This window comes from Cupressus sempervirens, chromosome 10 (assembly GCF_028749045.1).
Source record: "Cupressus sempervirens isolate cs-2001-9-10 chromosome 10, ASM2874904v1, whole genome shotgun sequence".
Taxonomy (NCBI): Eukaryota; Viridiplantae; Streptophyta; class Pinopsida; order Cupressales; family Cupressaceae; genus Cupressus; species Cupressus sempervirens.
This window is the reverse complement of record NC_143127.1, coordinates 75,209,662-75,226,289: the sequence shown is the minus strand read 5'-3', so window position 1 is coordinate 75,226,289 and position 16,628 is coordinate 75,209,662. Positions and strand designations below refer to the sequence as shown.

The window sequence follows — 16,628 nt, the reverse complement described above, 5'->3', positions numbered from 1 at the left end:
TACTGATTTACTGAAGAGACTTTTCCAATTAATTGTCCAAGCTCTAACTTTGGTGAGAGGAGAAGCATTATCGTAGGCTTAACCTCCTAACCGCAGACCTTTTTACTTATCCCCACAAGTTCTAAATTAATAGAACGGCCCTCCCTACCCCGAGGTCAGGCTTGGGACATTCATTGATCCAGTCATCGGAGTACTCAGGTGGGTTGAGGTCCCAATAGCTATTCGGTTGAATAACTGAAGCTTTAGGACAACAACGTGATTGTTTTGTTGTGGCAATTTCGCCTTTTATCGCCCTGGCCAGGGATTTCAGAGGTGGGTTTTTATAACCCGATCTCCATCACTCAGCTTGACAACTAATTATCAAAGTGGAATAACATGAGCTACTTGCATTAGATTAATTTGTTTATTATCATATACTGATATTATTTTTGTTTTTTCTTTTATCAAATTCATCTACACCTCGCACCATCAACAGATCTTTAGACCGGTGTCTTCTTGGTGCCTGAACCGTTTCATCTATTTATGAGATTAAGACTCTACCTTCTCAGAATTTCCTTGGTATTCAGAGTAAATCATTAATACTGGTTGTTTATTTGAGAACAGAACATTTCTTGACAAAATCTACAGATTTTAGACATACGTGGTTTGATAAAGGTTTAATCTATATTCAAAGTATTTTTGAATTAAATAAAGGCAAACAGTAATATCAGATACTGATTAAGATGAGAACATAAAGTTTTATTACATCCATAGTTGGCATAACATCAACTACTTCATTAGCAACCATTTAAACAAGTTCTGTTGGCATTCTAAAATAACTTGGGCGTATGGTAACAACAAGACTCAATACTATACATGCAACTCTTATATTAGAATCGACCCGACTCAGAAAGGGCAAAATGTGAGTAAAAATTGGAAGATAAAAACAATTTGTCACATCCTTACTTGGCTTGGCTATGCACACGGGTTACTGGATCTTGCTGAGCGGTCTCTTCTGTTATCTGCTGGGACCAAAGATCAAAACATGCAAAAATGATCTCATGGAAGCTTCAGAGAATATATTATCGCAGCAAGACAGGATGATATCGCAGGTGATAATGGTAATTGCAGATTGGTCGATGGTTTTTATAGAGTGATAAACGTGAGAGCAGAAGGGGTTTGAGACAAATATCTCAGGATACAAGGTGAATAGTCTTTCTCTGATAAACACACTCGGGTTGCAAAATAGTAAAGTGTTGAGACTATGGCAGAACCATGAACAGACGGATATCTTGTTGGTGATGTCTGAAAACGACAAAAGCAACATATAAAAAGATTTTGAATGGCTTTTCAACTTCTGTCGTTACAAGACTCTTATGCGATTGAAATTCCATCGATTTGAAATATGAATCATTGGAATAAAAAAAAAGTGAAAAAGTTTTATTAATATAATTTAATGTTATATTATTATTTTGGTTAGATTATAATTAAGTGTATACAAAGTGACATTATTGTATTATAGATCCTATTATAATAGTGCCACTTTGCAAATAGTTAATTGTAATTTTAATCAAAATAATGATATAATATTAAATGATATTACTATTTAATAAATAGAGGTAAGAATTTTTATTTAATTTTAAAATCTTGTATTATTTTTAGCTCATGTAACTTTCCACTTTGAAATTTGTTGTCAAGCTTTAACAATCTTGCCATGGCGACTTTCTAATCAAACCTAATATTCCTAATAACTAGGTCACATGATCATCCCATTTCCGTATGACCTCATTTCGTAATGCTTCCCCTCCTTGTCGAGTCTTTATCTTGCAACTTTCAAAACAATCATTCTCGCCAAAAAAAAACATCAATTTCATAATTCATAATTTGCCAAATAATATCGTTAGGAATTTCATCATAAATAATAACTGATTTGAACAACGGTTAGAAAAAAAACTATTTTCATTTCTCATGAACACAACGGCTAAAAACTATATTCATTTCACATGAATACCATGGCTAAAAACTATATTCATTTAGCACAACGCCTTAAGATAACTGCTTCAATTTCACATGAACATGAATAAATAAAACAACAGCTATAACTACCATGATGAAACAACGACTAACTTCACTTGAACATGAAAAATTATTCTAGTTCAATGGCTATTTTTAACTAAGAAGAAATTAGGGCAAAAATTGGGATGTAACATCCTCTCTCCATCCATCCACTGTTCTCCTCCCTCCATCCATCGTACTACCTCCCTCCATACTCCATCCATCCACCGTACTACCTCCCTCCATACTCCTCCCTCCGTACTCCATCCATCTATCGTACTACCTCCCTCTATACTCCTCCATCCATCCACAGTACTAGCTCCCTCTGTACCCCTCCATCCATCCACCGTACTACCTCCCTCTATAGTCCTCCCTCCATCTGTAATGGTCTGCTTCCCTAGCCTATCAAGTATTCTTCAAATGCACAATTGGGAGCCATATGGAGTCTCGGTGCATAATATGAAAGGCCGTATGGTAGTGTTGAGGTTGTTCATGAAAGGTCATATGGTAGAGTTGAGCAAGTTAAGGTGGAGTGAAGGAGACCGTATAGTGGTAGTGGAAGCCATATGGTAGCAAGGGATGAGAGGTCGTACAGTTGAGATAGGGAGTCGTACAATAATGGTTGGGATGATCACACAATCTGAAAGGGCAATCTATACGGTGGAGTTTGGAAGATGTACGAACATGTATGGGAGTCATAGAGGGCTATCGAGGAGTCTACTCGGAGATATCGGAACAAGTGAATGTATTCGCAAGAAATGCCAATTAATACCAATATAAATATTGAAATCCAATCACAGAAATATAGATGTATGTATTTGTAAACAAAGATAGTGTGCGGCCTTGCTAGATCTGAGCAAGTAATACAAAGATGGAATAGGGTGAGGTTGGATCTACTAAAAGCATAGAGAGCCAAGTAGGGAAGATCTTTCACTTCTAAAATGGCAAAATCCAGAGAATCCCAATGAGAATTCATAGTACAAAAAAGAATAAACCAAATCGCATACATACTACTACCTACATGTCGTACTTAAATACCCTTCAGAGAAACTTCCCGATGGTTTACAAAGATAGCCAATGGCCATATGTACAAAAGCAATTAAATGAAAATGGGTCCTAAATATACTAAATCAATCGGCCCATTTACAGAGGTTTGATTAAATATTTATTTTATGACGGGAATATTACAGTCCTTTTGTCCCAAAATTTGCTTGTCCTCAAGCAAATAAAAATCTAATTCTTGGAAACCTTATGTAATCAGCTTCTTCAGTTTTGAGTCAGTTACCAAGTAGATCTTATCGTCGTGGTAAATGATATTATCATAACTTGGTATCTTTCATCATGTATACAGCCATCCATCAACTGACATGCAAAAGTGTTCTTGGAGTACTCGACCAATAGATGGGCCTGCCAATTATCTAAGGAATGGGGTAAAGTGTTGACTATCATTTTTTTACTTGTAGCATTTGGGACCATATCGGGTTTTAAAATGGCCTTCATCTTCTTGATTGTGACTTCCCTTGATCCTTTATTTGACATTCCTCTTAGCAACACCTTACCATCCATCTCGAATCAAAATTCCATCCTCTTGAAACTTTGGGTGTACTGCTCAAGGGTTTCCATCCACTAGATGCCCAATATGACATCAATATCAACCAAATCTATGTTAGCATGAATACTAATGATACTACATTGGGGGAGTGTCCCAAGCATTGAAGAGTATTGATATGTTGCATTCATGACTGTATTTGTCATTGATGTCAACATAGCAACAATTTTGTAAAGACTGGAAGAATAGTAGTCAGTAAGCATATGATGCGCAAAAGCTAAGAAAGTTTTAGATGATTCATGGTGGAGGACATGTTCCTGAGGTTGTCCTAATGACGTGGTTAAGAGGACTAAGTCTGAGTCGATGGTCTATAGAAGTTACACTTGATTTACTAGAAGCAGTGTAGAAACAAAGTACTGGAAAACAGAGTTCTAATGATCTATCGCTATCTTTCATTTGAGATGTAATGAAGAGATTCACAGTTACACAGTGATAGAGGACAATTGTGTGCTGACGCCAGCATGTGCGCAAGACATGGTTTCACATGTGAAGTTTTGTATAGACTGTGAGCCAACAGTGCTATTGTAATTGTGAATTAATTAATTATCTTATTTTAATTAATTGGGAAAGCCTCAAAGTCAACTCAAGGAATTATTATGAAAATACGGTATAAAGGAAAGTTGTTTTCCTTGTTTGTAAGAAGAAATTGGATTAGAGGATCAAGTGGAATGCAAAATATTAGTGCGCAGTGCGAGAAGGAGTAGAATGCTTATCGAATGCATGTAAGCGATCCAAGGGATCATTGGATGCGTAGTATGAGATCTAGTTACAAGCTCTGAATGAGAAAAAGTCCAATTGACAGGATAGAGACAGAGGAAGGAAGTACATTTCAGTTCTAACAAAGATCATTTGGACAGTGGGTTCTTTGATCTTAATCTTGAAGCTGATTGGACAGTGGGTCTAGCTGTCTTCCACAACTCCTAACAGGGTTGGAATGTCCTAACAGGGATTCAAAGTCTCCTAACAGGGACTCATACGTACTGAATGTTGTATCAGACTCCTAATGGGGTCTATCCTCTAACAAGGAATATTTATATTAGTACATCATTTTGTGGGTACCATCCTCACCAAGGTTTTCCCTCTAATCAAGGGTTTCCCTAGTTAACATATCTGGTGTTAATTGTGTATGAGTATCTTGTTGTGGTTTCAGTTTATATTACTCACATGGTTAAGTTTGTTTAAGGTTAATGATTGTACTAAGTGTTGGATAACTGATTCTCCCCCCCCCCCCCCCCCCCCTGCTCAGTTATATCAATGGACTATATATTCTAACAATTGGTATCAAAGCATCAAGTCCTTGAAGATAAGACTTAACAACTTTGGGAGATTGATGGAAAATATGTTCAAGAAGAATAGTCCAAGATTCGATGGGGCCAACTATGATAGTTGGAAAGAAAAGGTGAAGACTCATCTGCTATGCATGGGTCCAAAATATTGGCTTTTGACGAAAGCTAAGAAGGCAATTGTTGAAGAATCAAAGCTAGAGGAATGCAATGAGGGAGAAAGAGATTTGTTCATGTGTAACATGACAGCCAGAGAAGCCCTACTATCAACTCTTCTAGAGAATGAATACAATTAGGTAAAGACATTTCAAACTTCTCATGAAATTTGGATAGCATTAGAAGTTACTTTTGAAGGTGATGATCATGCAAAAGGAATGAGATTGCAAAATTGGATTTGTGCATTTCAAGATGCTAGATCATGGAAGGTGAATCTATGAGAAGTTATGTAGGAAGAATATTAGAAATTGTTGGAGCAATCCAGTCTCTTGGTGGAACTAAGGAAGATGATGAGGTTATATGGAAGATCTTGAAAAGTTTAACACCACCATCCAAGCAAATAGCTCAGATGATTTAGCTAATAATGCACTGCACCAAAGATTTCACAAAGGAAACATTGCTTGGAAGATTAGAATCTGTAGAAGCAGAAATAAGACAGTCTAGAGAACTAGCCAGTGTTGAGACAGCTTTCAGTGCTCTGAACATTCGACCTAATCTGTCAAGAAGTGCAAGTGCAAGAGAAGACTTTGCCAGTAGTAGCAGATCTGAAGATAATAAAAAAATTGAAGAAGGAATAGCCCTTCTGGTAAGAACAAAGAAAGATGGTAAGAAAATCTTTTAAGTGTTGGACTTGTGATGAATATGGTCATTATGCATCTAAATGTCCTAAAAGAGAAAAAGTTTAAAGGAAAATTTAAGCCTAGAAGAGATAAGGATAGAAATTGTTTATATGCTAATGAGGACGAAAAATCTGATTAAAGAGATTAGAGTGAAAGTGATGATGAATTAGAATTTGTAGCTATCAAGGAAGATGATCTTGATAGAGAAATTAGAGAAGAGAGAGCTCTAGTTACCCAAGTTGAGAAGAAATCAGATTGGATAATTGATAGTGGATGTTCACATCACATGACTCGTGATATGAACAAATTTGTTAAGTTCAGAAATCATGATGGAGGCCTACGAGAAAGAGCATCAGCAACAATATTATTTTTCCCTTTGACATATTCAGTGTCAAAATCATATGCTTGTATCTTGCTGACACATTTCTGTTGTCTTTCATTCAATTCCTTTTGTTCTAGGAAGTAACATAAAATATTATGATCAGTTTTAACTGTAAATTTACTTCCTACCAAATACTACCTAAATTTTTCTATGGCATGCATTATGGCCAGCATCTCCTTATCATACGTGGAATATAATACCTCACTGCCCTGAAGTTTTCTGCTCTCAAAAGCAATAGGGTGACGATCCTACATCAAAACAACCTCTATTCCACTTCCTGATGCATCACACTCTAAAACAAAGGGCTTAGAGAAATCAGGAAGTGCTAGCACTGGGCATGAGCTCATCACCTGTTTCAGATTATCAAATGCTACCATGGCATCCTCTGTCCAAGAAAAACCCCTTTTCGTGTCAAATCGGTGAGGGGTGCAGCTACTTGTGAAAAATCCTTGGCAAACCGCCGATAATAGGAAGATAGACCAAGAAAATCACGTAACTCTGATACATCCTTCAATGGTGGCCAATCCAAAATCACCCAGATCTTCTCCTGGTGTACCTTAACTCCCTTAGCTCCAATCACATGACCCAAGTAAAGAATCTCAGTCAACCCAAATTCGCTCTTGGATTCCTTTGCGAATAGAAAGTTTTCCTCTAAGAGACAAAGAACCTCATCCAGATGCTGTAAATGTTCCTCCTAAGTTCTGCTGTAAATTAATATGTCATCAAAGAATACCAAAACACACTTCCTTAGCTTTTTTTTAAAAATATGGTTCATGCAGGACTAGAAAGTGGCTAGTGCATTAGTGAGCCCAAATGGCATCACCAAGAACTCGTAATGTTCATAATTGCATCTGAAGGCTGTCTTATGCACATCTTCTTTCCGAACCCGTATCTGATGGTACCCTGAGCGAAGATCTATCTTAGAGAAGTAAACTGCCCCGTGAAGCTCATCCAACAACTCATCAATGCAAGGAATCGGGTACCTATTCTTAATAGTCCTCTTGTTCAATTCGCGGTAATCTATGCACATCCAAAGGTTTCCATCCTTCTTCTTAACCAGCACTACTGAAGATGCAAAGGGACTAGAGCTGGGTCTGATATGCCCCATATCCTAAAGCTCCTTAATCGTCTTCTCTATTTCCTCTTTGTAATGCCTAGGATGACGATAAGGCGTAGTAATACAAGTTTAGCTCCCTTCTCAAGCTCAATAATATGCTCAAATTCCCTATCTAGAGGAATCCCAAGAGGAATATCCTCGAACACTCTCCTGTGCTTATCTGTAACTGTTTGGATGTCACAGTGATATTGCTGTCCTGCGCCCTGTGTCTCCTTGGACGAGATAAAACACTGAGTAGCCCACTTTATATCATCGTGTCTCAAAATAGCCTCCATCCAATGAGCTGAAATCACCCTGGGACTACTATCAGATATAGCTCTGAGGATCACCAATCTATCATCCTGTAAAGACTCCAGCTGCATAGTCTCACGATCAAATGTATACCAACGGAGAGTACTCAACCATTGTCTTCCCAAAATAGCATCCAGTCCATCCAGATCAACCACATAAAAATCAGATTCTGGAAGATAACCATCAAACTGAATCTAAAGTCTATCTACCTTCTCTGTGCACCTCAAAACTTCTCCACCAGCTACCTTAACATCAAACTCGGGTATGGCCACTGTTTGTAATCCCCTCCTAGATACCAGCTATGTACTGATAAAATTATGCGAGGCTCTTGTATCTAAAAGGAAAATAATATGCTGGCCTCTAACAACCCCTTTCAGCCTAAAAGAATGACATGCTAGATCACTTGAAAGGGTAGCTAAAACAGGAGGCTGCTCTGTAGGGGTTTGTTTCTTCTTATCTTTACCGGGCTGCCCCTCAACTTCCTCCTCCTCCTCACTATCCACACTGTTATCACCTTCCTGTGGGTCTTCTACCTCTTCCTCCTCCTCAGAATGGACCTCAACATGGTGGATTTTGCCTTTACCCAAGCATCTGTGATCAGGAGTCCAAGGCTCCCTGCAAGTAAAACATAACTTCTTCCTCCTCAATTCATTGCGTGTCTCAAAATCCAATCTAGGGGCATTTGTCTTTTGTTGTTTTTTATTTCCCTTGAAAGAAGTGGATCCTTTATAGGATTTCTTAGGAGGCTATAACAATGAGGTAGGTGTGTCCAAATTGTGAGCAATCTTAATGGCGTCATCCAACGCGTTTGGTTTTAGGACTTTGACCAAACCTCTAAATCTGCCCTGTAATCCTTCTATTAATAACATCACCTTGCGTTGCTCGGACATATCCAGTACCATCATTGAAATCCACTGAAACTCGTCTATATAGTGATCCAAAGTCCCGCTCTACCGTAACTAGGCCAAATCTCTGTAGTAAACCTCAATATCTTTTTTGTCAAAACGAGTAATCAGCTTTGAGCTGAAAACCTCGTATGAAGTGATGAGTCCATGATCCTAGGTAACTAGACCATGGTGCCACCAATCATAGGCTGCTCCCTCAAGATGCATCGTGGCAAATCTAATAGCTTTTGTTTCCATCATGGGCTTGAGTGTTAGGTAAGTATCCAACTTATGAATCCACGCTCTGGCTGTAGTTTTATTGCTGCCATCAAAAGTGGGAAGTGTTCATTTGTTCATAGCATGTTTAAGATCCCTATTTTGCATCCTGGGCCTCCTATCATGTTGGGGTCTTTCAGCTTCCCTCTTTTGGTTCATATATTGATTAACAGTCAAATTTTGTTTAATTGGATCCGGAAGTAAATCCCACTCATCATATATTGCTATAACATTATCAAGTAACAAAGCTGGAGTTACGGGCTGAGTAGGAGTTCTTGTTGTACGAGGTGTTCCTGCTATGCTACCACCCCCACTGTGGTGGCTGGGCGCTCTCCTATTTACAGGAGCTAACTGTTGCATGGCACCTGTGAGCTACTATAACACTGTAGCTGCCCTTCTCTAATGGCCCGCATGGTTTCCATTACTTCCCTATCTATTGCTTCATCATTTCGTGCCATTGGAGAAACCAATGCTTGTTCCTAAACCTGTTCAAATCTAGTAGTTTGTTCAACTGGCACTTCTAGCCCAAAACTTATATCCTCATCAACTGAATAACTATCTTCCACTACAAGATGTTTTGAAGATTCTGTCTTTTCAGGCTGAAGATAATAGAATGTATACTGCCTTTTACTCATTCATGAACTTGCAAAAATAATTTTTTCCCACAAGTTGGTAGGGTCAGTGGTTCTGATACCACTGTAACAATCTCTACTGTGATTTTTGTCAAATATAATCAGCTGGTTTATAAGAACAGTAATTTTTTGTCAAACAGTTCGTAAGCACATTAAAAAATGTTTCTATGTCTAACGCTGTGAGGATGAAGTAAATTCTGATACAAATCTGGAACCATATACTAGATGTTAACCTATGAGGAATTATATCGAACAGTTCTTGAAACACATTTGAATGTCTGCTGTAGCAACCAATCGACTTCCCTCTATTTTCATACGTTAAAGCAATGGACCTTTAACAATTAAAATAATCACAGTCAATGAAAATCAATTATGTCCCTGTCAAACAATGATTTCTTCTGTATTGCGGCTCCCAGCTAAGAAACATTTAATCAAACAATTTGAAGGCAATATCCATACAGTCGGCTTTCCACAGTATTTCAAATACATGGGCATATGTTGAGGTCATTTCCATTAACAATTACAATATCATCTTGTAAATGGCAGTTGCATTATCAAATGTTATAATGGAAGCAAGGAGTTTACCAAGAAAAATAAGTGCACCTGTTTCCAACCAAGACCTGTGAAAGCACTCCCAGTGAGACTTGACTGAATCATTGGTGGGAAAGAGATAATCCTGTACGCCAAACCTCTAGATGCCTGCTTGCTGCCAACGTGGGTGTCAATGTTTATTGTATACTGCCGAAAGGAAAACCTAGCTCCAGACTCATGTAACCCGACAACTTCTATTGATCACTTGTTTCTTTCTTATGACTGGAGGCACCAGTTGCCTGTGTGGCCACAACCTCCGCTATAAGACTTCCTGTTGGAGTCACAATCCCTTCTAACACAAGGCTAACAGAGCTTACGACATTGTGGTAACCCTTCACCTTGAGCCCGACGATTGGTCTTCTTTTCCCTACTATCGTGAAAAAATACAAGGCCCCTCTTACCATTAATAATCGCCGTAAACTCGTGTGCAACATCCCACCAAAAACAATGATAATCTCAGCCCTATTAATGGTGTCTTCTGGATGTATTACATTGCCCACGACTAATTAAATTTCACAAAACTTAGGAAAAAGGCCCTGCTACTGCTTCCCAAACCGCTAGTGCCATTACTGCTAAAAACTCTATCTCCTGAAAGGAAATCAATTTGCATTCAAACTCCAGATTTGCAAACAAGTAAAACTTATTCCAAGCTTGATACTGATGAGCTTGCACATCGAATTATTCACCAACAACAGGAGTAACTGCTGTTAACAGCCATGCATTCTGCTTCCTTAAATTTCAATTAGACCTCATGGAAAATTTACACAACTGTAATTCCTTTTTATATTGCAAAGATAGCAGAGTACTGGGGCTACATCCAAATTCTGCCAATACTCTTAAGGGTTTTTCATCCTTAAGAAGTTCCAGTCACATTCAAGCAACCAATTGGTTTATGAGCATTTAATGTCAATATTCTCGTGTGTTAATCCCAATGCAAACACGTGCATATATAGCCTCAGAATGAGGGAAAGTACAAAGTACAAGGAATGTGGGATTAAATGACATTTTTGTCCTATAGTCACTTAAGCTATTATAAAGTAAATAACTTTAAAAACATTAAAGTGACTTAGCTCTGCTTCATTTAATAAAATACTGTAATAAATTAAATTAAATTTCTCATTGTGACTGGAAAGCATCCTGCATGAAATTGATATTAATCTATCCGGATGTGGAGATAGATTAATTCAGTCGCCCGGAACTAAAATCGAGAAGGGGACATGACACAGAGGGCCAACATCAACACAAGGCCCAGAAATAAATTGAGAGTGGATGATAAGAACAACGATTGGAGAGTCAAATTGAATCATTAGAGGACATGGCCTCAGCACACAGGATAGTCGTGTTGGAGGCAGATGTCAAATGATCTAATGGATGACACCAGATGGATGAATGTGGAGTTTCAAACATTTATGTAGGAGCATAATTCACTCCCCAATGATCATGGTCTTTTAGGAGAGGCTCATAAGAAGTTGAGAGATGATTATCACACATTGTCAACAAAATACCAGACCTTAGTGGGGAAGCATAATACGCTGATTGCAGATTGTCAGACATTGGCAACAAAGGTTCAGAGGTTAACCAAGGAGGTTGATTTCTTGAAGGCAGTATTCACTTAAGGAGGGGGTATCAAGACCAGGCATAAACAAAATCCCCCAGATCCCTATGATGGAAAAAGGGATGACAAGGTGTTGGAGAATTTCATATCCAACATGGAGAGATATCTGAAATCTCTGAGAGGGTATGCTGATACATGAAAATATCACTTTGAAACCATTTAGGTGCCTTTTGAAACATTGAGAGAAAATTGCAACATTTCAGCATTTTGTCATATACTTGGCCTTAGATTCTTAAAACCTCAATCCCTCAGCATCAAAAAGAGAGTTGGGGATCCATACCCACAAAAGGGCATGTATACAAGGCACAACAATATGGAGTGTTGAAATTTGGACATGCAAACTGGGCTCTCATATTTCTATTTTTTTGGGTTGCTGCTTTAGCTTGTATCGTTTTGCTGATCAAACAAATTTCTTAATAGCTCAAGCATTCTGTTCAGCTATGAAATTCAAAGATGAAAACCTTTGAATTTAGATACAACTGACCATAACCACTTTGATTTCTTATGGGGCAATTTCATAATGAAATTGCATCTAAAAAAGGATTCTAAACATTTGAAATTCTGCAGGATTGCATAGAAGGGAGCTCCAAATATGGCAGTTTATTTCTTTTTCCTTGTTTGTATATCTGTAATTTTTTATGAATTTCAGTATATTGCTGCATATTTGATCAATAATATTCAGCTCCGGCATTTTTGTAAGTCCCATTTTATCTTTACAAAAATTGTCCATCTCTGTGGCTTATTCTTGAGAAGAAACTAAAATATGTAATTCAATATTTGTTCACCATATGCTGCTCTCACCTTGCCCCTCACAGAATCTTGATGAGTGGAAAGTGATAAATATGTTATATTTATCGTATATATAATTCAAAATTTATTTGCCATATACTCTCAACTTGCCCTCACAGAATCTTGGTGATCAAAAAGTGATCAATATTTTATAATAAGTTTGTGTGAACCATTACATGGTAAGACTAGGTGGTTGTCATTCAGGAATTGCTAACCATCAGAAGTTCTTTGTTGGTATTAAATATCTACAGAATATGGAGACAATTCTCATAAAGATAGAAACCAATGATTTCAGTCCCATCTTACCGACTCTTATTACCAAATTGTAATCGGAATGTTAATACATGAGGAGTGGTTGGGTGAGCCCAGTCAACATTTAAGATTCTCTACATTGAATAATTGTCTTTGTATGCCTTTTCTAAAATTATTGCCAAAGAGTATGATAATTGTTAAATGTTTGTGCTTGAATGGAGCTGTAACAAAGACATTCAAGGAGTTGAAGTAAAAAGTGTACCTGAAGAAATGTCATGTGAAGGAAGACTGGATAACATATATTAAGGTCAAACTGGATGGTAGTATGGCAGTATCTACTAATTTTGTCTCTCTTTAGTTTTAGAATTGTTACATCACAGATAATTGGCAAATGTTGACATAGAACTGATTATCAATTGTTTTGAACCTAAGGACTTTTCTGTCTAAATTCCTAAATACAGAATAAGATTCATGGGCAATTGAAGATATTACATTAGTGTTCAACTGAAATCTTTGGTGGTATTCTCACTAGTATAATACAGATCTTTTGGTTTCAGAAGAGTTGGAATGTGGCGATTTATTGACTAGAACAATAGAAGCTTCAATAAGCAGCACCTGGCTTAATACGGCAATATTTTTTCAGAAGCTATGTAATCACCCAGATATTCTGCAGAACAGTGATCTATGCTTATAATTGACAACAGAATAATGCCTATTCTTTACAGTGTGTAGCTCAAGGCAAAGAAATGCATGGCGATGCTTTTGAACAGTGTAAAAGTGAAGACATACATCTTAATATAACTTCCAAAGTGGAAAACAGATCTCCGAAATGTACAATTTTACACTGCACAAATCATTAAAAATAATAATTTAACGCATCATTCCTGATTTTCTATGTATTTGATTTTGGCATCTTGGCCTAATCATCTGCTCTATATTGTATTTTTACATTTTTTACTTCTTCAGTGATGAGATGGCGGTAGTGAAAAATATTTTCAATTTTCTCTTGGAAGAATAGAAAATATGACAAGTACAATGTAATTTTAAAAATTGCAGAAGCTGTGTCGAGCATGTGATCTATGTTTATAATTGACTACAGAATAATGCCTATTTTTTTACAGTGTAGCTCAAGGCAAACAAATGCATGGCGATGCTTTTGAACAGCGTAAAAGTAAAGACATACATCCTAATATAACTTCAAAAGTGGAAAACAGACCTCCGAAATGTACAATTTTACACTGCCCAATTCATTAAAAATAATAATTTAACGCGTTCTTTCTGATTTTCTATGTATGTGATTTTGGTGTCTTGGCCTAATCATCTGTTCTATATTGTTATCTTTACATTTTTTACTTTTTCAGTGATGAGACGGCGGTAGTGAAAAATATTTTCAACTTTCGTTTGGAAGAATAGAAAATACGACAAGTACAATGTAATTTAAAATAATGCAGAAGCTGTGTCGAGCATGTGATGTGCACAATCGTCATATGTTCAATAAGTTTTACATAATTCGTGGCCTTCTCTATGTTCTTTTTGGAAAAAATGAGGATTTCATCCTTAATCTTCATTACTATATGTTCGTGTTCTGTAATACAACACACACTAATTTACAATCGCATTGCAATGAGAAAGACTATTCAAATCATACTAGTAGCTCTACTTTTCAAATCCGTTGCCACGGCACGGGCTATTTGCTACACGACACTTGTTGACATCTAGCATTGTCCTCAAGTTTCAGAAATCTTTACTCCCTCCGGCTCACACAGGCTAATTTAACGACACAAAAGAAATTAGGCACCAATTTTTTAACAAAGAGTACACATTTTGCTTCGCTGCAACATTTAACGCATCTTGATAAGGTAAACTTGAGACTCTGTGTACATTAGGCTTCACAGGGGAGAGTTCAAGAACGTGAGATGTTACGGCATTGTTCCCGATTTGCTCATGTTTAAGCACAATTCAGCCGGGCACTTCTTTAATTGTCTTGGGAAAGTACTCTGCCTTAGAAAGCATAATTCCAGCAAAATAATTTCACTCGGCCAGTGTAATTGCAAAATAAGAGTAAAGTTTCCTGGTATCTTTTAAGTTTCAAGAAAATAATTCTCTCATATAATTTATAAACTGCACCTTTTACAGGCCGAAATCTACAGTCTCGAAAGTAAATTTAAACTACGAAATATTGAAACAAAATTGAGAATCATAGTGTTTAAAGCAAGATAACCTGAAGAAAGCAAAACATTGAATTGAATTTGACAGTAAAAAGCACAAAAGAAACAAACAGAACAACTCAGTAAACTTCCTAATTTCCCGACCTTAGATCTATCGAGCTCGTAACGATGAGGCCATCTACGCATCGCATCCACCGTATCAATGGCGACTCCGACAAAATTCGAATTAATTACTGTTCTTGGACGCTTCTTCCCCGGTTGACTGCCTTTTGGATACACATTACTATCTTTAACCTTACTTTTCACAGTCTCTAAGCGACGCTTCCTTTCCAACAGTCGTACATTTTCGTCTGCGACAATTTTAAGCCTATTACTTCTCCTCAGGACAACTTTCTGCGGGCAGGAGCTCGTCGTCCTCATTGCACAAACAGGGAAGAGGCTTTCTAGTATTCTTGTCACCAATGCACATAAAGAGATGGTAAATTCAACACAATGAGAAAGGATTTAGGGGTTATAGAGAAAATGCATCGAAACTGCAGCTCGAATCGGTAGCTTTAATTTCGGATTTCGAACCCCTGATAATTGCCATGCAATTGCCTCGGGGATCATAACCTAAATTTGACTCAAAAGCACAAGACAAGACTGGTTGCGATTCGGTCTCGCGACCGGCTCACATTTATCGGCAAAAAGCTGAGAATCAGTAGGAGGATCCTGTGTCCACCCGTAGTTCCACTTGACTGAAAGCTGCCATTGTCTACTGATTCTGCCAATGCCTGCCATTACACTTGGAGCCTTTACAGTTGAATTGGAGCACATAGACGTTCATGATGCCGCCAAATATGGCCTTGCCCAGCGTGTAGTGGTCGTACCCATTATGACATTCTTGCGATTCCCCCGGTTTTGTATGGTTTCCTACGCCTATTTATCAGCGGGGGCGGCGGTGATAAATTTAGCTGAAAGTTTGATGGGCATTTCTTCTGTTTTCTAGAATATTTCTGGTTCTTTCGGTCTCATTTACTGTTTACTAAATGTGGGGACGATACTCAGAAATCAGGTTTATATACAAATAAGTAAATTAGTAAAAGAAAGGTTATGTCGTCAGAGAAAGAATAACTATAACGAATGTACCAAACTTGGAAAGTGGAATCTGTAACTATGAAGAGTCTGGTTTTTTTTAGGCAATAATTTTTTAACGGAAATATTACCCACCAAAGCGCTCGAAAGCCTAAAAAGCGTATGCGTTTCCGCTGATTCCCCAAAAAAAAGCGCATAGAATCTATTTTGTTTTTATCACTTCACTCGATTCCCGAGAAAAAGAAATAAAGCGTTTGGAATCCATTTTCTATTTCTCTGTACTTTTTCACGTTTGCTGAGATTCCATTTCCATCGTTTAAATAAAAGAAAGATATAATTAATGATTTGCACCAGATCAATCGGTTTTCCTGATGGATAGATACAAGGGTTCCGGGTTTAATATTTAATATATTTATGGCAGGTATATAATACCATATACTAGCATTTGCACCAACTGCTGCAAGGTTTGTCACTCAAAAATGGTTTGTATCAGAATTAAGTAATTGGAAAGACACGTGTCTATTATTTGATGCATTACTTATCAAATAAAGCAAGTAAAGACATTGTCTTATTATGCGTGGATGAAATCAAAGACATGGAAATTGGGCATGTGGATATTTCTAATTCATCAAGAGGACGTAGGTACCAAGTCCAAAAGACGAAATGCATAAAATTCTCAAAAATCATATGCATTTGCTCTCAAAATTTCCTATGGCAATATTGGAACTTGAATTCATGATGGTATGTACACCCCATTTTGAGAAAGAGGCTTGAACAATCAAAGATGAAAGAGGT

General features: G+C 37.4%; 1 protein-coding gene across 6 annotated transcripts in view; it reads right to left on the bottom strand.

Annotated features, from left to right (window-relative positions):
• The window catches only part of LOC149532657 (DNA (cytosine-5)-methyltransferase CMT3-like), a 323,016-nt gene extending 306,913 nt beyond the window's left edge, over window positions 1–16,103 (bottom strand). For 4 of the 6 annotated variants that reach the window (XM_089807363.1, XM_089807360.1, XM_089807359.1 and 1 more), the window contains exon 1: window positions 14,904–15,782. In XM_089807363.1, coding sequence (XP_089663489.1) covers window positions 14,904–15,179 — 276 coding nt within the window. In that variant the 5' untranslated portion in view covers window positions 15,180–15,782. Of the gene's footprint in view, window positions 1–14,903 lie in introns of all 6 variants that reach the window. The other 2 variants (XM_089807362.1, XM_089807358.1) reach the window with 2 other exon arrangements.
• Window positions 16,104–16,628: the final 525 nt, after the last annotated feature.